The sequence below is a fragment of the Pseudopodoces humilis genome, chromosome 7, assembly GCF_049639895.1.
Source record: "Pseudopodoces humilis isolate 2021_Gansu_Grassland_sample_001 chromosome 7, ASM4963989v1, whole genome shotgun sequence".
Lineage (NCBI taxonomy): Eukaryota > Metazoa > Chordata > Aves > Passeriformes > Paridae > Pseudopodoces > Pseudopodoces humilis.
Window position 1 is genome coordinate 48,285,195 of NC_142206.1, and position 27,407 is coordinate 48,312,601.

Genomic DNA, 27,407 nt, shown 5'->3' on the forward strand with positions numbered 1-27,407 from the left:
CAAACTTAAATTCACCTACTTCAACCATTCATAGTGATAAAAAGATCTTTTTAAACTCTAAAAGAACCCCACACTTTTTTTTTTTTTTAATAATGAATGCTCCCTATCTACTGAGTCATATAAATTGGCTTAGATTTTTAGTGATTTCCTACTGAACCAGTGAGCTGATAGAAGTGTTACTGTTAACTGAGGAAATAAAAATGATTTAAGAGGTCTTGGACACCCTTGTGCACAGCAAGAGGAAACAAACAGGCTTTAGCAATAAGCAGAGGCCACACATACACAGTAGAATACATATATAGTGTATATATACACATATACACAAGCTTTCTTTCTTTCCCTTTTGTTCATATCTCCCACAGTCTGGATTCCTTCTTCCTTGTCACTGAGCATAGAAATGACATATTCAGTGGCATATCCAGCATCACTGAACAATCTCTGTCCTGAGTGGCAATGACTAACCTGGGACTGTCATGCCAAGTATAAACCAAGGGCTTTTCCCCTTGTGCTCTTGGCCTTGTATTTAGTGGCAATGATTCTTCTCTGATCAGCCGGCTGCTGACTACTGTGAGATCCTTCCCAATGAACAAGGTGAAACTTCCAGCAAAATGTGTCATGTCACAATTTACTAAAGTTCCACATCATCTCTGACTTCTCTGAATAATGCACAGCTGAACTCAATGCTTATAAAGGGTTTTCCCTCCCTATTAGTGTATGATTGTTTTAGATCCTGCCCTGAGGAGTTTTATAAGTTTTCAGAAGTATGAGGCATATACCAACAAAACCATTACAAAATCTGGACATATACCAACTCTTCAAAGAATTCTTCAGCAAAGGATTCTGGCTACTGCTGTAAAAGACAATAGAATGTTTCTATAAACACATTAGCAGTAAGAAGCTAATCTCCATCCTTTATTGGATGCAAGAAGGAAGATTGTGACAAAGGATCAGGAAAACACTGAGATTCTCAGTGCTTTCTTTGCCTCAGTTGTTAATAGCAAGACCAGGTGTTCACAGGGTACCCAGACACCTGAGCTGCAAGACAGGCACAGGGGGGGAAATGAAAGCCCCATAAACCAAGGGAAAATGGTCAGCAACCTTTTGCACCACATAAACACACACAAGGGTACTGAGGAAGCTGATGGAAGAGCTCACCAAACCACTTTCAATCATTTATCAGCAGTTCTGGCTCACCAGGCAGGTCCCAGACAAGCAGAGGTTGGAAAATGGTCTGTCAGTCTACAAGACAGGGCAGAAGGAGGATCTGGGGCATTACAGGACGCTCAGCCTGACCTCAGTGCCAGGGAAGATTATGGAGCAGAAGCTGGTGAGTGCCATGACACGGCATGCAGAGAACAACTGGGTGATCAGGCCCAGCCAGCACAGGTTTATGAAAGGCAGGTGCTATTTGTACTGACCTGACCTCCTTCTCTGACAAGGTGGCTGTCTTGGATGAGGAATGGCCGTGGATGTTGTGTACCTGGACTTTAGTAAAGGCTTTGATACTCCAAAGCATCAAGTCAAAACAACCACTACAGACTCTGGGGACAGAGTGCACAGAGTGGCTGGGAAGCTGCCTGGTGGTAAGGGACCTGGGGGTGCCATTTGACAGCAGCTGAACATGAGCCAGCTGTGCCCAGCTGTGGCCAGGAAGGCCAATGGCATCCTGGCTTGTGCCAGCACTAGTGTGGTCAGCAGGAGCAGGGCAGGGATTGTCCCCCTGTACCCAGCACTGGTGAGGTCACACCTCAAATCCTGTGTTCACTTCTGGGCCCCTCAAGACAAGAAAGACACTGAGGGGCTGGAGGGTGTCCAGAGAAGGGCAACAGAGCTGGGGAAGGGTCTAGATAGTCAGTCATATGAAGGGTGGCTGAGGGAGCTGGGGGTGTTTAGCCTGGAGAAAAGAAGACTGAGGGGAGACCTTATCACTCTCTACAACTCCCTAAGAGGAGGAAAGAAGGTGTAGCCAGGTGAGGGTCAGTTTTACACCCCAAGTTACAATTGGTAGAAGAAATATGGCCTCAAGTTGCACTGGGGGTGGGGGGAGGTTAAATGGAGTATTGGGAAATAATTCTTCATGGAAAGGATTGTCAAACATGGAACAGGCCACCCAGGGAAGTGGTTGAGTCACTACCCCTGGTAGTATTTCAAAGATCTGTGGATGTGGCACTCAGGGACAGGGTTGGACTTGACTGTTCTGGATTAAAGGCTAGAGTTGATTTTAAGGGCTAATCTTTCAATCTAGAAGATTCTATGTTTCTATGACAGTCATGTTTATTATTCAATATTTTGTCATACTTATTTCTAGAACTACAAATTCTGCAGTTTCAAAAAACCTGAAGTTGAACTAACTATTCTGCATTTTGGATTCTCACCTGCATCTTTTTGAAAAAATTGAACCTAACATTTGTCACTTCCTCTAAGCGTGATACAGAGACAGTTTAAATGAAAAGCTTAACATTTTTCTTCTTGAGATAGCTGAGAGCTCTTGCAGACATCCTAAGCAATCAGGGTAATTTGTTGTTACTTGCTCTTTGACTACTTTTTTCCCCTCTGAATACTATTCTATCGTTAGTTCAAGTCAGAATAGTTTAAGCTCAGCCACTGCAAAGGAAGCCCTTGTGCAATGGATTGAACTTTTCTGTTTTGCCAGTGCCCCCTTGAGCACTTTTATACTTTATACATCTGCTGTCCCTCAGGCTCTTTGAAATTATCTCTTTTAAAAAGAATTTGTTATTTTGTGGCATGACTTCTACAAATTTCTTTTCCTCAAAGCTGTCCTTGTCCTTTCTTATTACAGTTTTAATGTTCTGGGATTGTTCTTTTTAGTAAGGAGGCATTCCTTGAGCTGATAATGACTTCCATTTCTGAAATTTTTCTTCTTAATTCTAGTTTAGTTTTCTGTGTATTTTCCCTTTTCAAGTTTGGGTTTTTGGATTTACTTCCAAATACGTTGCTGTACATTTTTACAAGAATGCGAGCTGCAAGATCCGGTTATGTCAGAAAACTATCTGTGAGCTAGGAAAATCTGCAGTGCCTTTAGATTGATGTAGATTACAAATATCTGTAAGAACCTGTAGAAAGTACCCTGTCAAGGTTTGCTATGGATCCAGTGATGTGAGCAAGTTTAGTACATTTAATTTTTAGTTTGGGAAACACTAAATTTATTTTTTCTTTTGCCTTATTTGAGTGCCATAGAGAAGAGTTTTTCTTCACTGTGATTTTAATTTGGAAGTGGGTTCCTCTACAGAAAGTTTCTAAGCAATTTTCATTTTTCCCTGTCTTAATTTATTGAAAGCCAAAAAGGTATGATATAGATGGCCTGTATTTTGTTTATGGAATAACAGGAACTGCAGCTCAAAAATGTGCCAAGACTGACAGCACAGCTATTAGAGAGAGTCAAGAGAGAAGTTTTCAGAAGAGAGATGAGAGACACATGGGAGCTATGCACTCGATAGAGTAGAAGCAGCACACTTTCTAAAGGTGTTGAAATAAACATTTTTGTATGAAATGAATGTTCAGCCTTCCCAAAAGGCTCTCTGCCTAGCAGAGATAACCTACTATTTATTGCTCAGGCTAAAGGCAGAGGGCTTTACTCATTACTGGCATTACTCTGCCAATCTAATGTATATGAGCAGTAAATTAATAATTTACACTCATCAAAAAACTGCTTGAACCATACTTAATTCTTAACTCTGAATTATAGAAGTAAAATAGCAAAATTAGAGACTTTTTAATGTCATGTTTATTAATTCTTGTTGTTCTACCATAGTACATTTGTCTGCATATTTCAAGGCTGTACAAAGACTAGTGTAAGTGCTTAATACATATTAACAGACTAACCCAGTTTAGTCAATTATTTACCCCTCCTGCAACCAGAGATTGGATATATACCAGGAACATAAGTAAAGAAATTAAATAATGATAGATGTTGTAAAAACCAGAAGAAAAAAATAGATAGGAAAATGAACAAGGAAATAAAATAAGCATGAGCTTCGTAAATGTGACTGATTATTGTGTCTCTTAACAGTGAAAACAGCTCTCTATAATATTGTGACTATACTAACCATGAAACAGATGAGGAAAAGAGTACCAATGTTGTATTATGGACAGGCTAGGAACAGAAGGGGTTATATCAAGAGACATGGTAAGTACCACTGATGGGGTATGGGTGTTATTGGTAGGGTGCCTCATCCTACAAAAAATACTGGAATGGCAATTACTACCATGGGCAATCTCCTAGGTACAAACAGGAATGGTACAGACACTGGCACCAGGGGGAGATGGCTTGTGCCTCCTGCTGCCTGGGGACCTCTAGGAGCTACTTTAGGTGCAGGCAGAAGCTAGAAGTAGTCTTCTGGCTGCCCTGAGCTCTATGTTTGATTTACGATGGTTGGCTCCAGAGTGCCGAAGTGCAGAGATCAGATCTATCTATTCTTTTCTTAGGTAAAATTCTTAGAACCTCAAAATTTTGCCCTGGAATGAGTCTGGACTATAGATTTCACAGAAACAGTAGGCAGGGCAGTATACATGTACAGGGGGAAAACACCCCTTCTTTGAGACCCCTTTGCAGCAGCCAAGCTGGGACAACAGCTGACAGGCAAGGGTGTAATAGACCCACTGGACAACAATGGTACTATGCAAGGTAATAAGCATTATGCATGGTAAGGTCTATGCTAGCTATGAACTTCATGTTGGTAGGAGAACGGACACAAATAGTAAGGTGGCATAACTTGTACCTATTTGTCAGTCAACACAAAAAAATTAGGAGAGAAGGCAACCATGGGGAAAGAAGCAGACGTACACAACCCTCTCCACCCACATGCTCCTCATCTTCCCTCCTAGAAGATGTATCTATGCTGTCAGTATCACACAGGCCAATTTTGTCCCAGAACAAACATGCAACTATGACAAATTGATGAAGAGTCTCATCTACAAAAAACAGTGAATAACATCAGTTAAGAGGTGGAGAGCCCCTCTGTAGCCATGCCATACTCATCAGGTCTAATACTTGATTTAAGAGTGGTCATCACCACATACCTAATTTGTACATTAACTTAATCTTTTTTCAGAGGGTTCACAATTTTTCCCATGAAGAGGATAGTGTTCTCTACAGTTATGACCATTAGGAAGGGCCTGTCGAATCTAACAGTAACTGGAACGGACATAGGCACTATTTCCATGCCTGTGGCAGCTGCTGCTTCGGTGCCAGTCTCATCCACCTTTACCACAGCCTTATGAACAGCCTGTGAAGAAACAGACATTTTACAAGTCAAGGGAGTACAAAACTAATCACCTAAATAAGAATGAAAGTTACAAGTACCTGAAGAAGTTACTGGTAAGAAACAAGTGTCAGATGGACAGGTGTGAGTCCACTGCTTAAAGACAGCAAAGTTAGGGGGGAAAAAAAACACCCAGCAAGCTATGTGCAGCACAGCTTCCTAACTCCTGAGAGGAAAAGTTACTCTCCAATGGAGGGGCATCTGTCTGCTAGTGAAAATTGGCAGAGTTTTTGTTTCTTTTCCTATTCCTTGCATCCACTCATGGAGATCTGTACAGCTAGACCAAATGTTAAGAGAAAATGAACATATTTAACTGTATATTAGAAGTTGATATAGTTGAAGAAATAGCATTCAGATTAGCACAATGAATAGAAATCTGAAATTATGCTTCCTATGTTCCTTCCTGTTTTGGGAAAAATGGGAGCAAAGATGAAGGGTCAGAAATGGATGGTTAAAGCACAGAAACATAAATGTTTGACCTTGCAAAATCAAGACACTGACAGATGCTGATTCACTAATGTCCACTTGAAGACATGAGGGCAGTTTTTTCTTTGTTAGACAATTAAGTTTGTCCTGATTGCTGGTTTTAACTCCAGGTTTATTGAAGTATCACCTACCTGTAGCTTTTGCCTGACTGTGGCAGTCATTGTTCATATTCTTGGAGCCAAATGTTTGTAATAACTGCATTTTCATTTCCCCCAAATTGTTTAAAAGCAAGCGGTGTTTTTCCTCTTCCCTCACCTCCATAAAATACAAGGAGTGATACATCCTACAGCTCCCTACCTGCCCACAAGCAGGCTGAAGAAGGCAGACACAAACAAAAGCAGCCAGCAGTGACTGTAGTAACATGCTTCAAGAGCATACCAAGGTGTGGATAGATGATGATTTGGTCATGTCTGTTTTATAAAGTTGCCCCGTGCAGATCAAAATAGCCTTCTAGATTAAAAAATTGCAGATTTGTAACTTGCTTCAACCCAATTGCTCATACAATGCAACTAACATGGACAAAATACTTGCTATGCCATCAGCTGCCTTTTCACGTGAAGCAAAGCCTCTTTGCATGAGTTTTGCCCCATGAATAGCTGTGCAGAAAGTGATGCAGGTATCACTAACCATGGGCCCATAAAACAAAAAGAAGTATGACTTACCTGGGAAATTCTGTGCTGGGGCTGCCCAGTGATCCCAGAAAGGTCAGCCTTATCAGTAAATAGATCCATGATTCCCATTTTATATAAGATATCTTTTAGGTTGTATGTCCCATAAAGCGTGAATTTCGGAAGATACAAATTTACTGAGCTGCCAGAAAAGAAATGCGAGAAAACAGTAAAACATTTGATCAGTTATCACTGAATAACAGAGACTGATAAGAGATAAACTGAATTTGCTTTCTCCCTAAAGATATTTTGCCTGCAGCCTCTCTCTAGCCTACATAGGAGATGTAAATTTCCTGAAGTTAGTGATCTCTTTTGCAATCTGCTGGAAGCACCTTCATTATGAGACATTACTGAGGATGCAGAGGATTAACTTTGTGAAAAATAGATTCCTTTACGTGTCTCAAGCTGAGCACAAAAATATCCAACACATTCAAGTTCACTGGTTACTTTTGGGGAAAAACAAACTGGCCTTGTGTATTTATCATATAAAACAAGACAGATAAACCAGAACTATATCCACTGAAGAATCAGGAAAATAATAAGTAGTGACAGAAGGCATGGCAAAATAAAAAACACAAGCAAATTTATGGAATATGGTTAGTCAATAGATAATTAATTTTCTGTGTCAAGACCAGAGTCTGACTTACTCAATTTTAAGTTACTAGATTGCTGCTTTCCATAAATTAACCAAAGCTCTATGTTCTTAAGTATCTTACAATTACTTTTCAAAGGTTAAACCAAACATTTACAGCTAGAAGGAACATAGTGAGACAGAGGTTAGTGATAGTGCTGATATTAGGTACTGTTTTCTGGTGAGAAACCAGGACAGCTCTCCAGGGCTTTAGGTCAGGGAGATATGGAGCACTTATTAAGCTAGCCAAGAGAAAGTTATCTGGTGGGAAGGTAAGAAGGAAAAGGCCCATATCTCCAGCACTGCACAGCATCTAATGCCAGCTCTGGCTGTATCCAAAAACAAGAGTGCTGGTGGGTTGATAACAGGTTGTTGATCTCATACTTCTCTCTGATTTCAGTCTGTGCTGATTGCTGCCCAAATGAGGATGCAGCTATCAATGAATCATCTGCCTTACTGTTACCTAAAGGCATTCCTTCACAAGCCCCCAGCTGCTTACAATACAGAGGAAAGGGAAAGCCACAGACACACCGTAGCAATGCAGCCAGGAAAGGAGCAGTGGGACACACTTTCCAGAAGTGAAAGTGGCCTTTTCTCTATAGTTCATTTAGCCATTTAAAAGACCTCAGCTGTCTCTACTGGTGACACTTCAGCACTATTCACTTTGTCAGCCCCAGAAATGAAAGATGGCCCTCACAACACTTCTGCCACTAATATCAACATCAATTTTCAGACAAAGAAAGGACAAACACAGGTAGTCCACAGCCTTTAAATGACTCCATATAATACTTTCATTTATTAAGGCCTCCCAGAAACTCCAAATAATAGCAGATGCAATAAATTGTTTTAAAGATTAAGGGAAAAGGAGGCATTTATGTCATTATTTTGTAGGAGATTTTTTATTTTGTAGGTTATGATGAAAAATGGGGAGCAGCATGAAACAAACTTGTCTTTGACTGTGATTTTTTTTCATAATTTAAGATGGAGAGGGGAAATAAAAATTCCTCCAATTGTATTTAGCATTTGTCTTGATAATTGTAAAGGCAATTGTTTCTTTGGCAAAAATTATACATTAGTATCTTGATTCACCATCTTATTTTTCCTGTAGTTACAAACCCCATAGCTACTCCCAGAAGATTCAAAACTGTAAAGGTGCACAGAGAATTACATACATTTTTGTTGGTGTTTTTTTGGGGGGGTGGGAGGATTTGGTTTGGTTTTTTTGTTTTAATTTGTTTTATTTTTTTCACATATGAAAAAGAGGTTAGATTCTTTCTTTTCTATTTAACAGTGTATCTGAGTTATGAGCATGAAACAAGTTTTAGGTTCCTGCATTTCAGATGTAATTTTTGTCTTGAGAGTGGACCATCTGTACCATGATTTTCAAGTGTCTGTGTGACACTAATGTGACACATCAAATTAATGGATGAATACAAGGGCTTGATATTGTAAACATGTTGTACCTATTCTTGTATACGTATTTTGTGAAAGGCTATTGCCATACATGACACTAAATGTAAGGACTTTATTATTTTTGAAAGCGTATAAACTTTATGCCTTCTAGTCTCAAAGCTACCATTAATTGAGTGTACATTACTCCAATTTTGCCTAAGTCCTCAGAAAGCCTCAAATTTGCCTAAGCCTCAGAAAATACCTTTATCAGTGAGCTTTGCCCTCACAATTACTGAATGGAAGTAGTTATTTCAGCGTTAACTGTACAATAACTGCTAATTTTAATAGGCAGAAATTAGGAAAGAGACAAGGAAAAAGGCTAAAGTGATAGAAATTTATTGTAAATAGAAGGCCTCCCCCAAAAAAAGGCAGGTCTAAATCAAAAAACTTGGGCCTATTGATAGCAGAAGATGGGAAACAAAATACAGAAATAACACAAGTCCTAATCTGTGAAGGCTTTCAGTGCATGCAGTACTGAATGTGAAAGCACATGGACACTAAAGAGCCAGATTCAACTTTGGTCAGGGGATTTCTTCTACTGATTAAAGTAGAACTTAAAATGGCATGCTGACTGTGTGTCATAACCCAGCACATTTGTTTCCTTGGCAACCATCTGAAAGGAGAACCGCAGAATTTTACCTTTTTGTGACCGATGTCCTCCACCTGGACAAACGTTCACAAGACAATCTTTTCTCCAGCTTCCTCATTCTTCCTCTATCAGGCAGAATAAAAAATGCTGAAGCACCTCCTTTGTAATCCATTTGCACAATAGTGGAAGACAGCTGCTCATCATAGCCATGCTTGAACAGGCCCATTCCAAACATCATTGGGACTTCAACTGCCTTGCTCCCATCCACAAAAAATTTGCTCATTTTAGTGTACTTTGGATCAAAAGGCTTTTCCCATTCAGCTTGAAATATAAGAGACAGAGTTACGGGATATTTTGAGGACATAAAACCATACGACATATTAACATAGGACACATTCTTAGATGACAGAAACTGGCACAGTTGGATCAGCTTCAAAGACAAACCAATTTGCAATGATCACTTGATCATACTAAATGCCCAGAATAATTCAATAGCAACACACTGTTGGTGGAATGTGATGTAAAAACACTCCCTTAGATCTTACAGCAGACTGCAAAATCCTTCATGTAGATGAGTTATCAAGGGTTCTAACTTGCACTTTTCCTCCACAATAGCAGTTTTGAGGAGCCTGTAAAGTCCTCATATAACTCAGATTTTATCTAAGCCCAAAAGAAGATTCTCTCATTTTCTTATTCCCAGACCAAAATATGATTGTGAAGGGTAACATGAGGGATGAATTCTTCAACGAAATTAAGGGATTTGGGTTACTTGCAGAGAGGTGTTGATACCTCACATTAGCTGATGATGTATAGAGTCATGAAGAACTTAATTTTATGAGACTGCTGAGTTAAGAAACAAAACAGCAACAGCAGAAACCTTTTCAAATGTCATCTTCACCATATTAAATTTTCAAAGGTTTCTCACTTAGTCATGGTGAAGCAAACCATCTGCATTGAAACTCTGAAAGATTCTTATCCTCAGTGGAGAGGAATTTCAAAGCTAAATTCTAGGTACACACATCATATATTTCAGAAGCTGAGAAAATTTTTTAAAAAGGGGAGAATTGTGGAGTTTTGGAAAGTTTTTTTGTTGTTTTTAGTTATTTATTTATATATATATATTTTAAAATCTTGTTGCTCTGTAGTAAATTTTTCCCTCTAGAACAAAACTAACATTTATCAAATGTAATGGGCAAAATCTGAGCATTGACTCCAAGTAAAATAAATGGCATCAAGAAAACCATGAAACAAGGTGCAACCCCTTTTGACTTCTGATTTCTATTTGAACACTGATTACTAGGCAACTTGTTACAAATGAAATAATTATCATCTGCTGTTTTCACTATCTGACTTAGCCTGCACTACTAAACAGCTTTTGAAAAAGTGAAATGAGACTTCTTCCTTGCATGTCTTGGTCTCTAAAATCATAGATTGACAACTACAATAATCTGAACAGGGAAAAATGCTACCTTTATATATTTCATATACTTTTACATACTTCATTAGTAGTGACTTCTATCATCAGATATATAACACACAGGACTTTTACATTATTATGCTTAAGGGGAAAAAAAAGCAGAATGAATAACAGAAACATGAATGACACCAGTCCTGAAAAACTTTAACAACATTTATCAATTGATTTCAAGAAGAACTTTGCTTGAAAACTGTTAGGACCTCTACTCTGGGCTTCAGGAGAGCAAACTTTGGCCTCTTCAGAGATCTGCTTGGGATACAGCCATGGAGGGAAGAGGGCCCCAAAAGAACTGGTTTGTCACAACAATCTCATGCTGCTCTACAGGCTGGGGCAGAGTGGTTGGAAAGTGTCCAGAAAGTGGCCTTATGGGAAAGAACCTGGGGGTGTTGGTCAATGGCAGCAGCTGAACATGAGCCAGCTGTGCCCAGGTGGCCAGGAAGGCCAATGGCATCCTGGCCTGTGCCAGCAGTAGTGTGGCCAGCAGGAGCAGGGCAGGGATTGTCCCCCTGTACTCAGCACTGGTGAGACCACAACTCGAGACCTGTGTCCTGTTTTGGGCCCCTCACAATGAGAAAGACATTGAAGTGCTGGAGCATTGAGGCAACAGAGCTGGGGAAGAGTCAGTCATATGAGGAACAGCTGAGGGGGCTGGGGTTTTTTAGGCTGGAGAAAAGGAGGCTGTAGTGGGGAACACCATTGCTCTCTACAACTGCCAGAAAGGAGTCTGTAGCCAGGTCAGGGTCAGTCTCCTCTTCCAGGCAACAAGTGATAGGACAAGAGGAAATGTCCTCAAGCTATTTTAGGGGAAGTTGAGGCTGGACATCAGGAAGAATTTTTTCACTGAAGGGGTTGTCAAATATTTTAACAGGCTGCCCAGGGATATGGTAGATTCATGATCACTGGAAATGTTCAGGAAATTACTGGACTTGTCACTTGCACTTGACACTATTTGCACTGAGTATTTACTATATAATATTGGAGATACTGGAGGTCTTTTCCAACCTTAATGGTTCTATGATTCTATTAATATTCAAGGATGACCTCCACCAAGTACAGGAGTGATCTTCCTAAGAAGTTGGGTAAAAATGCCAGGGGGCCTGTGAGGATGAAGAAGGAGTTCTTTGGTGATCTCATACACAAACAGGTGGCCTACAGAGGGTGGAAGCAAGGACAGGTAACCTGGGAGATATAAAAAGAGATTTTCTGAGTCTCCAGGGATTAGGTTAGGAAAGTTAAAGGTGTGATAGAATTCAGTCTGGCCAGGGACATTGAGGGCAACAAGAAAAGCTTCTATAGGTAAGACAATGGTAAAAGGAAGACTAGGGAAGATGTGAACCCCCTCCAGAAGGAAATGGGAAACCTGGTTACCCAGAACATGGACAAGGCTGAAGGTAATCAATGACATTTTTTGCCACAATCTTTACTGGCAAGTGCAGGAACTGGGAGATTGAGAAACTGTCCACTGTAGAAGATCAAGACCACGTGAAGAAACTTAAGATGAACTTGTTCATGGGACCTGATAGAATGTATCTGCAGACCCTGAGGGAAATAGATGGAACATCTAAACCATTATCCGTCACATTGGAGAATGATGGCAGTCCAGTGAAATTCCCACTGACTGAAGAAGAGAAATGAGAGCTCTCACTTTTGAAAAATTAAGAAAAGGGAGACCCAGGAAACTACCAGTCTTTCTCACCTCTTTGAGTGGCAAGATTATGGAGCAGATCCTCCTGGAAACTATGCTAAGACACATGAAAAATTAGGAAGTTATTGGTGACAGACAACATGACTTCACTAAGGGTAATTTGTGGTAAAGGAAGAGAAATTGGTGTCATCTGCCTGGAGCTGTGCAAAGCATTTCACACTGTCCTGCATGACACCCTTGACTCTAAACTGGAGAGATGGGTGTGACAGATGACCTACTCAATGGATAAGGAATTGTCTGGATGTTTGCATTTGAAGGCTCGCAGTCTTGTTGTCCAAGAGGAGATCAGGGATGACCAGTGCTCCTTGGAGGTTGGTATTAGGACCAGTGCTGCTCAATATCTTTGTTGGTGAAGTGAACAGTGGAATTGAGTGCACCCTCAGAAAGCTAGCCAGTGACACCACAATGATGTCATTCTGTTGACATGCTGTAAGGAAAGGATGCCCTCCAGAGGGAAGGGATACCACCCAGACAGAAAGGGTGCCATCCAGGGAGAGTGAGACAGGCTTGAGAGGCCCCATTAGAATGTCATGAAGTTCAACAAGGCCAAGTACAAGGTCCTGCATGTGGGCTGGGGCAATCTCAAGCATAAATACAAGCTGGGGAAAAAGTGCATTGAGTTGAAAGCAGACCTGAAGAGAAGGACTTGGGACTGTTTGTTGAAGAGAATCTCAACCTGGCACAGCAATGTGTGCTTGCAGCCCAGAGAGCCAAACAGATGCTGAGCTGAATCACAAAAATTGTGGCAAGCTCCACTTGTGCTTCACTCTGGCAAGATTCTGCCTGGAGTTCTGCACTCAGCTCTAGTGTCTCCAATAAAAGAAGGATGTGGACCTGTTGGAGTAACTCCAGAGGAGGGCCATGAAAATGATCAGAGGGCTGGAGTTCCTCTCCTATGAAGACTGAGAGAGTTGGGGCTGTTCAGCCTGGGAAGAGAAGGATCCAAGGAGACCTTAGAGTTCATCCAGTGCCTAAAGGGGGTCTATAGAGGGGGAAAGATTTTTTATACAAGCAGATAGTGATAGGACAAAGGTGAATGACTTTAAATGGAAAGAGGGAAAATTTAAATTTAGATTAGATATAAGGAAGAAATCCTTCACTATGAGGGTGGTGAGGCTGGAATAGAGAAATTGTAGATTTGATCCCTGGCAGTGATCAAGGCCAGGTTGGAAAGTTCTTTGAGCACTCCAGTGTAGTAGAAGATGTCCCTGCCCATCACAGAGGGGTTGGAACTAGATGATCATTAGGGTCCCAAATCAAGACTATCAGTTAGCACACAGATTAGACAGAGATGATATTCATTAATACTTCCCTCATATTTCAAGGGCACTCTTATTCCTGTTCTCACTTCTGTCTTAGGGGGATACCTTCCAGGCACCTTCCTCAAGTGCTTCACAGTGCTCAAGCGGCAAAATGAAATTTGAAGTATTCTTTGCTTTACCAGCTTGACTAAGGCATGAAAAGGGATTGATGTAATATGTGGAATAACATGTCTTGTAGGTCAGATTCAGGAAAATATGGTCAGACTTTTGTCCTTGAAGAAGGAATTCTGTACTGTGCTACACCACTAAAAAAAGTCACTAGTAATGTGCAAGAAAGCAATGCACAAAAAGAGGACAAGCACCTAAAAGACTAGTTATACAGCTAAGTAAGGTTTAGAAATCCTCTCCAGATTAATCCCAACTCTAGATAATTAACCTACTCTTGATTTCAAGATTTTAAAAAATGTTATTATTGCGATTAATGCTGTTCTTTAATCCATTTGTTTTAAAATTGGAGAGCTAAAACTGAAAATCCACCACCTTGAAAAGAGTTAGGAAATCTTTGCAAAAATAAACTGGAAACCTCAATAAACCCTTATTGTTAGAACATGTAAAAGTTAACTGTAATACAAAATTATCTTTAATACAAGATTTCTTGGGCTTTTGTCCCCATTGTGATACTAAATTTATTGCTCATTCTTCAAATAGCTTTCAGTAAAAGAAAAATCAACAGGTATTTTGCCTGTTCTGAAAGATGTACCTGATGCTTAATAAAAGCCTAAATTAAAACATTATTTGAGATAAACAGGTAGTTTAAGTAACATCAATCATCTGTACTTCAATCAGCTACATTTGGTTGTGGCCAAATCTTCAGACATTAATACAAGGAGCAGAGATGAAGATGGAAGGCAAAACAAAACAGAAATAGAGTTCTTAATTATTTTCAGGGGAAGCCTCATATTGGAAAGTGCAAGCATCCAGGTAAACAGTTCTAAAGGAGAGCTTTCCTTTTAAAAAATTGCCTAATAGGCCATCTCCTTTTCAATTAAAAAGCTTGAAGATATTTTTATCAGATAAATTACAGAATATTATTTTTCTGACTACAAATACTTCGCTTTCAGCATATAATCAGAAAGAGAGAGAAAGTTTGAAATAAGATGCAATATCTGTTATTAGACCACTGATTGAGCCTTACAGCCTTGATCCTCTTCTTCTCATTAGATCAGAAGTCTGAAAAGCTCTGGGAAGATCTGAAGACTGTATATAAGCAGACTGCACAAGTTAATTAAGAAAAACAAGCTTATTGTCAATAGGCTTGTATTTGATACTGGTGGGTCCGTCTCTTCACTGGAAAATATTAGAATCTGCAAATCAAAAAAAAAGGTTGAAAACTAAGCCTCTAGACACACCAGGACTACAGATATGCTATTGGCAAAGGCACAGTTAGTGAAAAAAATAAGGAGAATATGAATGCAAAAGTAAAGCTATTGTAACATATTTAGTTTTGAACACATACACAGTAACAGCAAAGCTGTTGTCTAAACATATTTTCTGTTTGATAAGATGCTAAGTTTTCCTTTAATAGCATTCTTCACGTTTAACTCTGAACTTGCTGAACAAAACAAACCAGTTGGATTGAAATTCACAGAAATGGATTTCAGCCAAGCATTCAAAAAACTGCTTGAATCCCAGTAGATTGTATAGAATTAGATGTTTTACTGCCTAGAGATGCCTTCCTCAGCATATATTTAACTTAATTTTCTGAAGGAAAGAAGTTTATATATTAAAAGATATAGGAAAATTTGCCATACATTTTGCTAGGAGTTGTCAGTGTCAAGTAGAACATTATTTCAAATAGCTTTGTTTCTAATTAAATATAAGTGAGGACCAAAAGGAAAACAAGATATGAGCCCATCTGCAAAACCATACAGCAAAAAAAAGATGAAGTCCAAGACTGACCTGAGGAAATAATTTATGGAGTAGAAGAACATGATATGTATATCTTACCGTTAAAATAAATATAGCTAATAAGGAGAATTTCAGTGAGTGGATCTAGGTTATTTATGAGGTCCTTGATTTTTCCATTTGTTCTTCTTGCTACATATTCATTGATCTTAAGCTGGGCTTGATCAGCCTTCTTGAAGTTCATAGGATAAGCTTCTCCTTCATAGAAGTTTCTGAGATTACTTAAAAATTTTTCTTGTGGCTTCAGTTGATCAAGCACAAACAGAACATTTCCCATATTCAGCTGTAACCCCCCATTCCTTCTGTTTACCATTTGCATGAGTTGACGATAACCTTCATGTATGTCATTTTCAGAAATCTGACGTGGGTTAAAGCAAAGGACCCTAAGAATCTGTGTCAGGGTGTCTGACCTGGCACCCAGAGTCAGCATTGCAAAGGCGGTAGAGATGCTCAGAGGAGAGAAAAAAACATTCCGATTGTTTTCACGAGAAGAAATCTCTTTGTAGAAACAACATGCAAATTGACAAACACTGTTCCTTACACTCTGCCATGGCATGTTTCGGTTTTCTTGCACTCTTTGATTCTGGTTTCTTACCCCTTGTTGATAAAGCTCATAGCAATAACTGTTGGAATGGATTCCAACAAGTAAAAGACACAGGAAAAGCAACATCTTCATATTTCTGTGATTCTGTAATAGAAGAAAAGTTACATTTGGCTTACAAATCTTTTCACCTTGTGTTTAGCAATACATCAATCCCTTCACTTTGTAAAGCTAGCTTATCATCAGTGACTCTGAGATGCTTGAATTGAGGGAAAATGAGCTTTCTATTTCAAGGAAGCAGACTCTGGAAAATTACTCAACCTACTGAAGAGGTTATGAAATAATGAAAATTAAAGTCCAAGAGGGATGAGGTAATTCCAAAGACGCCCTCATTAAAGTTTAGCTACAATTAATTTTAAACTGTTTTTTTTTCTCCAATATTGTTTTCAGTGTGGCTTTAAGTGATGGAAGAGTCAAAAGTACAGGTTTACAGAGCAGAAAGCAAGGGAGACAGACAAGACTAATCAGGTAAATTTGGACATTAAACTGATGAAAAATCAAAGAAGAAGAAAGGCCCAATATACCTCTTTTGTGAAAATTAAAACACATATTTTTGAATGGGCTGCATGTAAATCCATATGCAGGCACCTCAGAGAAAGTAAATGCATTTGTTAATGAGGAAGTGATGAATATTTATGGTGATTCCATAAAAGTTGAACAGTTGAGCACAACTAAAATAAAATAACTTCCACAAAAACAACAAAAGAAAGAAATAGCAATTAGGATGTTATGAAAGCCCTGGGAATACAGTGCTGCTTATAAAGAAAGGGATAATGGATATCTGCTTAGAACAACAAAAGGAAGTGTGCCTGCTGCATGCAAAGGCATGCCCAGCCCAGTGACTGAATCAAACCACCTAAAAATAAAAATTTAAAAAAACCCCAAAAAGTAGACAAATGTTAGAGCAATCACTGTCTTTATCATCAGAAAGACAGAAAAGGATGATTTGGAAGAGAAGCCTGCAATGGTTGGAAGTGAAGATGAGTGAGTGAATTCTCGAGGAACAAAGACATGAAAAAATATAGATAGAACAGGAAAACCTTTTCCCGAGCAACATGAAAACCATTCATTCCACATCTATGGTAATACTTTTACTTCTAGAAATTAATACTGTATCACAATTGGTTCAATAGCTTCTCTCAATAGAGAGAAGTAAAGATGTGGAATATCTGGAAATCCAAAACATCCTCCTGTGGTATGTGATCATTTGACCTATGGAACCTTTTATAAAACAGTTCTCTCTAGGGGAAAAATATCTGTTCTTGACTCACACTGAGAAATGCAGCTTCTGCCCTGTAAAAGCTCTGAATCCTTATAAGGCCCCACCATGATCCCACCTTTGTGTTCTCCACTTTCCATCATTTTGTTTCTCCAAAACCCAGTGAACTCAGGACGCTGATCTCAGCTTTAGTAACACATGCTCTAAATATTTCTTAATTTACACTCTCAATATCGTGGTCATAGAAATACTACTATCTCTGAAGTATCTCAAGGGCCTGTACCCCATGACAAATCACTTTCAGACCGCACGCTTTCAAATCTAGAACACGTTTAAATTTAAGTACTGATTTGTTTGCAACTTCTTCCACCATCACTCTTACCCTAATTCTTTTAGCCACAGTTTCTTTTTTTTAAGCTCTCTAGGTGCTTTAGAGGGCAATCCTTAAATTCCCACTTCCATTTCATTTCATGCCCTACATTTATTATTATCATTAATTTACTTAATTTAAAACACTTAAAATGCAGTTTTCCTAAGGAGAGTCACACCTCATGAATATGCCAGTCTCACAGAGAACTAATTTTTCTCTTTAAAAAAACCCAAAAATATAATGAAACAACACATGAAACTTTAAGCCAAAACTTGAATACGAACATAATAATTTCTCAATTGATTATTCAAAAACCCTGAATATAATGTTTGATAATTTTTCCACATTAAAAAAACCCCAAAACATTACTTACAGTGAATTCAAAAATCCTGTTGTATTCACCAGGTCTGCACGGGTCCTTGCTCAGTTGTTTATGCTGCTGAATACAAAGCAGGGTATCCTCTAGTAAAGGTTAAGATCATCTAAGGGCTGTGACTCACACATTATAATTTTAGAGATTAGTATGATGTCGAAACTAGTTTTACTGGACACTTAACTTTACTGAATATGTTTCACACATGACTTCTTATTATTCATGACTATCTGATCACTCTGGCTAGATTCAAACTCATTTTCCTCAGACTGAACCTACTGTTTCTTAACATCAAACATTCATACACATCTCAGTTGCCTGAATCTACTATTTTATGAACTAGTTACCAGAAGTAGTAACTACAGATTAATATTTTGAACATAATTTACATAATTTCCAATAACATTGCTGCCACTAAGGCAGAAGGACAAGGCTTGATGCACCAAGACAATCTGAATTTTTATGATCTACCATGCTTTGACTCCTGCATATCCACGGCTGGGGTTGATTGTCTCCAGGTGAAGCCAGTGATGATTGTAATAGGTGCAGGGTTTAAAAAACTGTTGTGCTACACTAGCAAATGCTGTCAGATGTGTACCTGGCTATCCACTCCCAGATTGGGAATCCACTGGCAGTAAGGGTTGTGATATTGACTCCTGGGCCACTTGTATGGGCCCTGTGCCTAGAGAAGAAGAATGTGGCTGGGATGCCATGGAACTCAGGTGATCACAGTTACAAGCTTGGCCTGGGGACAGGGGGTGGAAGCTGAGGAACATGGGTGTTAAATAGAACAAGTCTTTAGATCAGCTTACTATTTTATAATCTGGGATGAGAGGAGCAATCTCCTCTGATGGTGTGCCAAGTTCAGCTGGGTCAGATCAGACAGGCTGGTATCCTGGTACCCAGGAGTAGAGACAGCTCTGCTCCTGGGTGCAGAATGACTGAAGCATCATGGAAGGCAGCTCTGGGGACCACACAGTTGAAACCCTTGCTCAAACCAGGTCATACACATTGGGTTGCTCAGGATGGTGTCCTGCTGGGTTTTGACTCCCTCAGCAATGAGACTCCACAGGTTCTCTGGGCAATCTCTTTATTGCAGTCTTTGACAGCACTGACACTAAAACTGACTAGCAGGTTTTCTGTACATTTAAATGGAACTTCTTGTATTTTAATTTGTGCTCATTGCCTCTTGTCACTAGATGCCACTGAGCAGAGGCTATCTCTGTCTTTACTCATTTCATCAAAAATTGGGTGATTATACATTGTTGAGACCTACACAGGTCTCTTTTTATCTGGGCTAAACATTACTAGCCTTCACTCTTTTAGCCTCTCCTCATATGTCAGATGCTGCAATATTTCAATGACCATTGAAATATGAGTATCACCAATGAATAGCACTCTAATGGACTTATTCCGGTATGTCCATGTCCTCCTTGCACTGTGGAGCCCAGCAATGGTTGCAACTCTCCAGATGTGTATGGCAGGGGTGAGTAAAGAATAAGGATTGCTTCTGGTGACCTGCTGGCAATGCTTTTCTTAATACAGCTCAAGTACACGGAACTACAGACTAGAAGAATAATGGAATGGTTTGAGCTGGAAGGGACCTCAAATATCATCTATTTGCAAGGCCCCTGCCATGGGCAAGGATACCTTCCACTAGACCAGGTTGGTCAAAGCCCCATCAAACCTCACCTTGAACACTTCCAGGGATGGGGCACCCACAGTTTCTGTTTCAATATCTGTCTAGTCTCACAGTGAAGAATTTCTTGCTTATATCTAATCTAAATCTACTGTCCTTCTGTTTAAGGCCTTGTTCTATCACTTTGTAAAAAGCTCCTCTGCAGCTCTCCTGCAGGACCCTTTTAGGTATTAGAAGGCCACAATAAGGTCACCATGGAGCCTTCTCCAGGCTGAACAAGCCCAACTCCTCCAGCCTGTTTTTGCAGGAGAGATGTCTTTGCAGGAGACATCCAAGTCCTCTGATCATATCTGTGGACAGGTTCTCTTCTGGACAGATGTGCATCCTTCTTGTCTGGGGGACCCCAGAGCTGGATGCAGCACTGCAGGTGGGGTATCATGAGGGAAGAATAGAGGAGCAGAATCCTCTCCTTTGCCCTGCTGCCCACGCTGCTTTGGATGCAGCCCAGGACACATCTGGCTCTCTGGGCTGTGAGTGCACATTGCTGGGTCATGTCCAACCTCTCATCCATCAGCACCCCAAAATCCTTCTCAGCAGCTCTGCTCTGATCTCTTCATCCCCAGCCTGTGTTGGTACTGGGGGTGGTCCTGACCCAGATGCAGCAGCTTGCACTTGGTCTTGTTAAACCACATGGGATTCCCATGGGCCCACTGCTTGAGCTTGTCCTGGTCCCCATGGATGGCATCCATCCTTCAGGCATGGCAAATGCACCACTCTGCTTGGTGGAGCTTGCATTTCCTGCAAGCACTTACTGCTGTCTCCTGGTCTACCAGGAGCCTCCGATCCCCATGCACAGCATCTCTCTTTCTAAAATTAGGGTAATATTTTCTCTCATTTTCCCTTCAAAATGCAACCATTTTCAGGGAGGGACCAACCCTTACTACACACAAATAGAGTGCTGATCTCAATGCTGTTTCTAAGGACAATTGAAATACTAAGCCTAATAATAATTCAGCAATATTTTCTGTGGGGCAAAGATACAGCCAGTGAAAGTTGATGATATGACCTATCAAGAGGCTGAACAGATTGCAGAAAACCCCTTAAACAAGTTGCTTATGAGGTAAAACTTAAGAAATAGGCAGCTTTGAGGCAGGATGCTGGACTCACACATAGTATGTTCTTCACACACACCACTCACCTGAAGGAGTACTTGAGATACTATTTTCACTGCTTCTTATATAAATAAGAGCAAAGAATCTTGCTTAGAGCTGGCTTTTAATAATGGGCTGCAGTTTTCATGGTATATAAAAACTGATTTCTGATGAAGGAAGGAAGCCCAATTAAATACAGACGCCATGCTAATGACAAGGTGACGGATGGATGACTAAGACATATTTGAACACACCTAGGCCACACCTCAGGACACTTGCAGGAGAAAGCCTGCTGCTGAACATGAGAAAGGTACCCTATGATGGAAAGAAGGAAGAAAAAATCAATACAGTTTCAATTTCTATGAATAATGTGAATCTATGGACATTAATATTAAAGAAAGTCCAGATTTTGTTTTCATATGTTTCCAGTGTCAAGCCATGACAGGAAGGAAGGTAAAGAAAAGGGTAACAGGTCTAGACCCAGCTGTATAATATCTGTATTTGATGAAAAATCTTCAACAACCATCAACAATGATTTTTATTGAAATTATAAACAGAATATTGATTTACAAATAGTTTAGCCATTTTGCTGAGTTTGAAGATTGGGTTATTTCAGAGTAATGTTGCATATGTTGAAGACATGATACAGATAGTGAACAGGGAATTTTCTCACACTAGGGACTTTTCTAAAGGTTCTACAGCTCTTACACTGCTAACACTGAACTGTTCCTAGGTAGCTAAGCCCCAGCTGACAAAATTTAATGTAAATACATGTGCTTTGAGCCAAGAAGTTGAAAGAGGTTTGTTTATGCATGGTTTCTCTCTCAGCTATATATAGTAACCATAGGTGACACAAGCAGGGTGTTCTACTGCATAAACAAGGCCTCAGAGACTCTCCTTAGCCTGTGCTAAACCACAGATACCAGGTGTGTATACACCTTCAAAGAGATGGAGGAATTTCTTAATTTGTTGTCTCATTGAAACTAAAGCACTTCCTCATAACCATAATTAAAAAAGGAAGGCAACATGGACTGGAAAACAAATTTATATTAAGTTGTTCTTTTCTGAACCTAATAATACTTTCTCCTGGAAACATAATAGGGGAGAGTGTGTGGCCTTTGTAAACAGTGAGGTATGATCAGTCTGATTTAGGGCATCTTTTTCCTTACAATAATGTAAATATGATCCTTTATAGACAGCTCAGGTCTTGAGGAATCTCTCAAAAATTATTACTTATTAAGTAGAGCACTGTTAGAGATGACCCACAGAGATAGTAGGCACTGCAAGGCATCTCCATTTAGTTATGGGACTTTTCACAATTCTTTTAGTCCTAGGACTTCCTACCAGTAAGTCTATTACACTACACAACAAACAGGTAGAAGAATTCACCAAACTAACAAAGTTTGGGATAGCTTGGAATTGACTGGCATGTCTACAATTTCTGTTCCCACAACTATCTGAAGCATTCCTTCACCTGAGAGCTTCACCCTGACAGCATTTCTATGGGCAAGATTCTCACACGCCCACACTGTTTGAGTTCAATAAAATTAATTTTCTTATTTTAAGCTCCCTTAGAAGGAAATTATAGGGAAACATAAATCCAAACAATTGACAAACATTACCCCTGACCCCGCAAAGACTGAAGTGTTTTCTTCCTTCAAAGTATTTTTATTTTTCCTTCCCAAGACTTTTCTCAATCTCTCAATCCTCTCTTTCATCACTCAATGAAAGAAAGAATATGTCGTCCCCAGAATCCTGGTCAATGTTCCCTTAATTTCCAGTCTTCTCCTTAGGCAGCAGATTGAAAGTCACATTTTGCCTACGTTCTCTCTTCAAGGACCTGTGCTCTACATGAACAAATAAACACCTTTTACTCTTCAATATTTCCTGAATACACTTTGTGATACCTGTTACTGGACATGCATGGCTGTATGTAAGTACGTGCAACACTCTTGTACCACCACTACAAGCTTTTCTTGAATTAGGTCAGCATTTGCAAACCCAGCAGTAATTTGTCAGAAAACAAAACACTTTATTTCAGGAACAGAGCAGAAGTGGCTGTGGCACAGCAGCTGTTCTCCCTCCTGCCCAACTCCTCACCCTTCTTTCCTTGGAGAGGACATAGGGAAGGATCCCACCCAACTTCTCCTGTCATCTCTTCGTCTGCAGAGGATTTAACAGAGCCATGCAGTATAGAATCATATGTTCTATAGATAGAATTGTATGTTCTATAGTATGGCATCACAGAGTCATAGGATGCTTTGGGTTGAAAGAAATCTCAAGGATCATCTAGCTCTAATCCTCTTGCCATGGACAGGGGCATCATCCACTACACCAGATTTGAATTTCAGGGATGGGGCATCCACAACCTCTCTGAGCAACATGTTTCAGTGCCTTATCATCCTCACAGTAAAGAATTTATTCCTAATATCTAATCTAAACCTACTCTCTCTTAGTTTGAATCCAATGACCCTCTGGATCAGACTGTCCAGACAATTTCTAATCCATCTAACAGCCCATTCATCAAATCCATCTCTTTCCAATTTAGAGAGAAGGATGTTGAGGAGGACCATGTCTTGAGGAGGACCATGTCAAAGGCTCTACAGGAGCCCAGATAAATTACATCTGTGACCCTTTCCTTACCCACTGATGTAGTCACTCCATCACAGAAGGCCATAGGCTGATGAAGCAGGACTTGCCCTTGGTAAAGCTCTGCTGGCTGTGCCAAATCAACTCCCTGTCCTTGATGTGCCTCAGCAGAGTGCCTAGGAGGATCTGTTCCATGATCTTTCCCAGGCACAGAGGTGATGCTAACAGCTGGGTAGGACCCAGGGTCAGTTTTCTACCATTTTAAAAGATGGGTACAATGTTTCTGTTTCCTCTGTACCTAGGTACATGACTGCTATGACTTTTCTAATACCATGGAGAGTGGCTTGACAGCTACATCAGACAGTTCCCTCAGGAATCCCTGACTCCTCTATCCTCTTTTGGCTGTTCTTGCTTTCCTAGCCAGAAGTAAGGGTGCCAGGGAAGGAGGCAGGAAGGAAAAGGAAGAAATTCTAGATTAAATATAATACCTCTTCTACTTAGAGAGCAAATCTCACATTCCCTCACACACAGTCATCTCCTCAAACTGAGTCTTTCCAGTCCTTTCTTCTCACACCCTTTTAAATCCCCCACCAACTACCAGAAGCCCTCCAAGCACCAACCTCACTCCTGCTACTACCTCCTCAAAAGACCCACTACTAAGTTCCCTTCATCTCCACTGACACCTTTTACCCCCAGCTTCAGCATCTCCTTTAGAATCAAACACAAAGGAAAGAGAAAAAGGTCAGGACAATATGTAGGTAGCAGTTTGCCTCAAGAAAGCTAAAGAACCATCACTTTGAGGAACGGGTGTTGGTTTACTTATTGCTTCTCCTAGAAGCCCTGGGATTTATTTCTCCCATGAAATTAGCTGCCTTTCCCCTCAGCAAGTCCTTCAGTTAAATATGACTGTCCTTCTACAAAAAAAACCAAATGAAACCAAAACAAACAAAATACAAACAAAAAAAACCAAAAAAAAATTCCCTTAATTTTTCTCTTCCCAAGAGGTCAGTGAAACACTGACCCACAATTCATATCCCTGGATATCTAAATGGCTTTCTCTTGCAAATTTTCTTTGATCTGCCTTTGGTAAAATTTTACAGCTTTTAAGTTTCTATCTGCTGAGAAAATTCACATATTTTTCCTGTTGGTTTCAACAATCTCATTGTCCCATAACACCTTGACAGCAGACACTAAGGTTTTTGAATTTCTAGTGTCAGTCCTTATCACCAGTTTTTGACATTTTAAGTAAATGTGGAGGTAAAAGCACTACTGAGAAAATCCCCTATATTCAAAGTGAGCTGACCACCAAGAGAAAAATCACAATATTAAATTAATAAACCATACATAGACAGTCATACCAAGAATATATTGATTCTTTTTTCTTACTTCCTCTCTCCAGTTTTACTTCCCTTCTGAATGGCTTTCTCAAAATAATCAAAACTAAAGAGTCTTGTGTTCTGCACAGATAATCAGACTGGTGGCAATTCTGTAGTCTTCAATTACGTTAGAAATATGCACCTGGAAAAAAAGTTTACTCCGGCACCAGATACTAGCAATAAATCTCAAGGCATTTCATATCAAAGAAACATCAATAGCTGTTTTTTAAAGAACATGCAGACAACATGTTCTTTACAGCATTACTCTATCAACACAAACAACAGAAACCAAGGAAGAGGATGACAGACGTAAGAGTTACTTTTGTGAGGGACAAGATCAAATTCTGAAGAGTTTGGTTAAATGTTATCTGAATACCATCGAGTGTCAATTATCAAATTACTTTGTAAACAAGTGTAAGAATTTAGTTATAAACTATTGCTTATGCACTGTATTTGATGTTTGATCCATCAGTACTTGACACAGGGGCAGGAAGGAAACATCAGAGATTAATCTGGACTTCAGCATCATGCTTTCTACTAGAGCTACTTCTACTACACATGAAGCGACACCTCAGAGATTACCAGTTGATGAGGGCAATTAAGAAGCTGTGTCTCACAAAGCAAATACTGCTTTTCATGTAGGACTGAAACATGAAAAGGTGACTTTTTACTGTGGTATCAAAGGGAAAAGAAAACTAAGAAAAGAGCTGACAAAGTAGGGCTGAAATATAAATTTTCCCGCTTGGGGAATTTACCCTCGAGATTGCTATGTTGTGCAACAGATCACTTTGTAATGCCAGAGCTGAAAGCAAGACAGCTGAGACAGTGAAATGCTGAGAGGTGCAGGGCTCTAGACTTCAGGCTAATTATGCTGATGTGGCTGCACTACTGCTCAAATGTGACAATTGAGCTCTACACAGCATGCTGCTTGCTCCCTTAGAAATCCCTGAAAACATCTATTTTACACAGAGTAAACATACTCTGGGAAGTAAGGGAAGTAAGGAAATCTAGCTCATGATGCCTCCTGTGACAACCAGCCCAGGGCAATGCAGATATTACAATATGAAGAAAGAAGCAAAACTGTGATATATAACTTTGGAAGAATTTACAAGCCACAGCAGTTGTACCAGCATAGTAAGGTCCTTGTCCTTGCTGACTTCTAATGCAAAGGATTTTTTCATAGAAGCACTAGACAATGTTGCACCTATTGATAATTAGCAAACAGAGAAGTCATTGCTCTTTGTAAATTGGATCCTGGTGCATAGACCTATTTGATGATTCAAACTCTGAAATTGCAACTAAAATACTTTGGGGATTGAAAATAATAGAAGTGAAATCCAACAAACTGATGTGCAGAGATGAGATATGTGAATTGCATGTATGGATAAATAAATTGAGAGAAAAAAGTGTACTCCTTCCTGAAAGCAGGGTCTGTAAAAATATGTAATACCCTTGATCCCCAGTCTCAGGACAATGAACTGATTGGAAAGGGAAATAAAACAACTGAGTAAAAACTGGAGTATGTGTTCTTGAGTAAAACACTCCATGGAATGCAGATTATATCTGAGAGTTGACCTCCCAATAGGACATACTTTGAACTTAACATACTTCTTAGCAAGGCACACTTTTTACTTTACAAGAAGCAACTTCTTCCCTTTTGGAAAGTTGTAGTTGAAGATTTATTCATACTGATTGAAAAAATAATGTGGATTTTTTTTCCCAAAGTATTATTTTCACTCCTCTGAAATAGCCTTAGGGTGAAATATTACATCTACGAAAGTTGTTGTGCCACTGGTCCATCATACCAACTGTATGAGGAGTTATGCTGTTTCCAGCTATGCTGTTACTACTATTTGCCATTGTAGTCAGAAGACTGAACCCCATTATATCTGCTCTGACAGAGTGAAAATTTTAGTTCTGATCTGGACTTTGCACTTAGCAATCAGCAAGCAAATGAGAAAAATGGGATTTGTCAGGTGCAGATATTTAATCTAGCAGAAAACAAACAATCTGAATACCTTTAATGTCTTTAAGACATAGCCAAGGAAACATTAGTCCTGCGCATATCTAAAGAAATTAAATTTTTTATTTCAGATACTGAGTGCATCCCTCACTTTATGATCATGATGAAAATCACACTTAGAAACTGATGTTCATAATGAGCACATGTTCAGTGATACATGGAGATCATCACCTCAGGACAGACAGATGTGCTGAGGTTTAAAGGACATCTCCAAATTCTGAAAGAAAAGGGTATAGGATTTGTTGTTCTGCCTTGAAAAGGTTTGTAATGGACAATTTTGACAATAGCGAAGAAAATGAGCTCTAGGACAATAAACAATGGGAATAAATATCAGTGATAATGGAAGAGGGAGCTACATGTCCAGAAGACAAAGGACCTCAGGGGTGCACTGCACTTGGTTAGTCAGGTAGCTAGTAAACCCTTTCTGGCTGACTGGATCTGTTTTGCAGCATGTCTCAATATGTCTGATGGGGGAAGAATAGGTCTAGTGATGAAAATTGTACTTATAATAGTTTAACTTGGTGGACACAGAAAATGTGGGGTGTAACA

General features: G+C 39.6%; 1 protein-coding gene across 1 annotated transcript; it reads right to left on the minus strand.

Moving 5' to 3' along the window:
- Window positions 1–3,769: 3,769 nt before the first annotated feature.
- On the minus strand, window positions 3,770–18,459 carry LOC148184023 (alpha-1-antiproteinase-like). The gene is made up of 5 exons (XM_088057872.1): window positions 18,081–18,459; window positions 15,560–16,205; window positions 9,159–9,429; window positions 6,431–6,578; window positions 3,770–5,246 (listed from the first exon to the last, which is right to left on the minus strand). The coding sequence occupies exons 2-5, from the start codon at window positions 16,191–16,193 to the stop codon at window positions 5,058–5,060; spliced, it is 1,242 nt and encodes a 413-aa protein (XP_087913998.1). The 5' UTR covers window positions 16,194–16,205; window positions 18,081–18,459; the 3' UTR covers window positions 3,770–5,057.
- Between the last annotated feature and the right edge of the window lie 8,948 nt (window positions 18,460–27,407).

Coding starts and splice junctions, on each gene's coding strand:
- LOC148184023 (XM_088057872.1), bottom strand. CDS start 16,193: ATGAAGATGTTGCTTTTCCTGTGTCTTTTACTTGTTGGAATCCATTCC. Junction 6,579..9,158: donor AGGACATCGGTCACAAAAAG/GTAAAATTCTGC, acceptor CTTTTCTGGCAG/CTCAGTAAATTTGTATCTTC. Junction 5,247..6,430: donor CCCAGCACAGAATTTCCCAG/GTAAGTCATACT, acceptor GTTTCTTCACAG/GCTGTTCATAAGGCTGTGGT.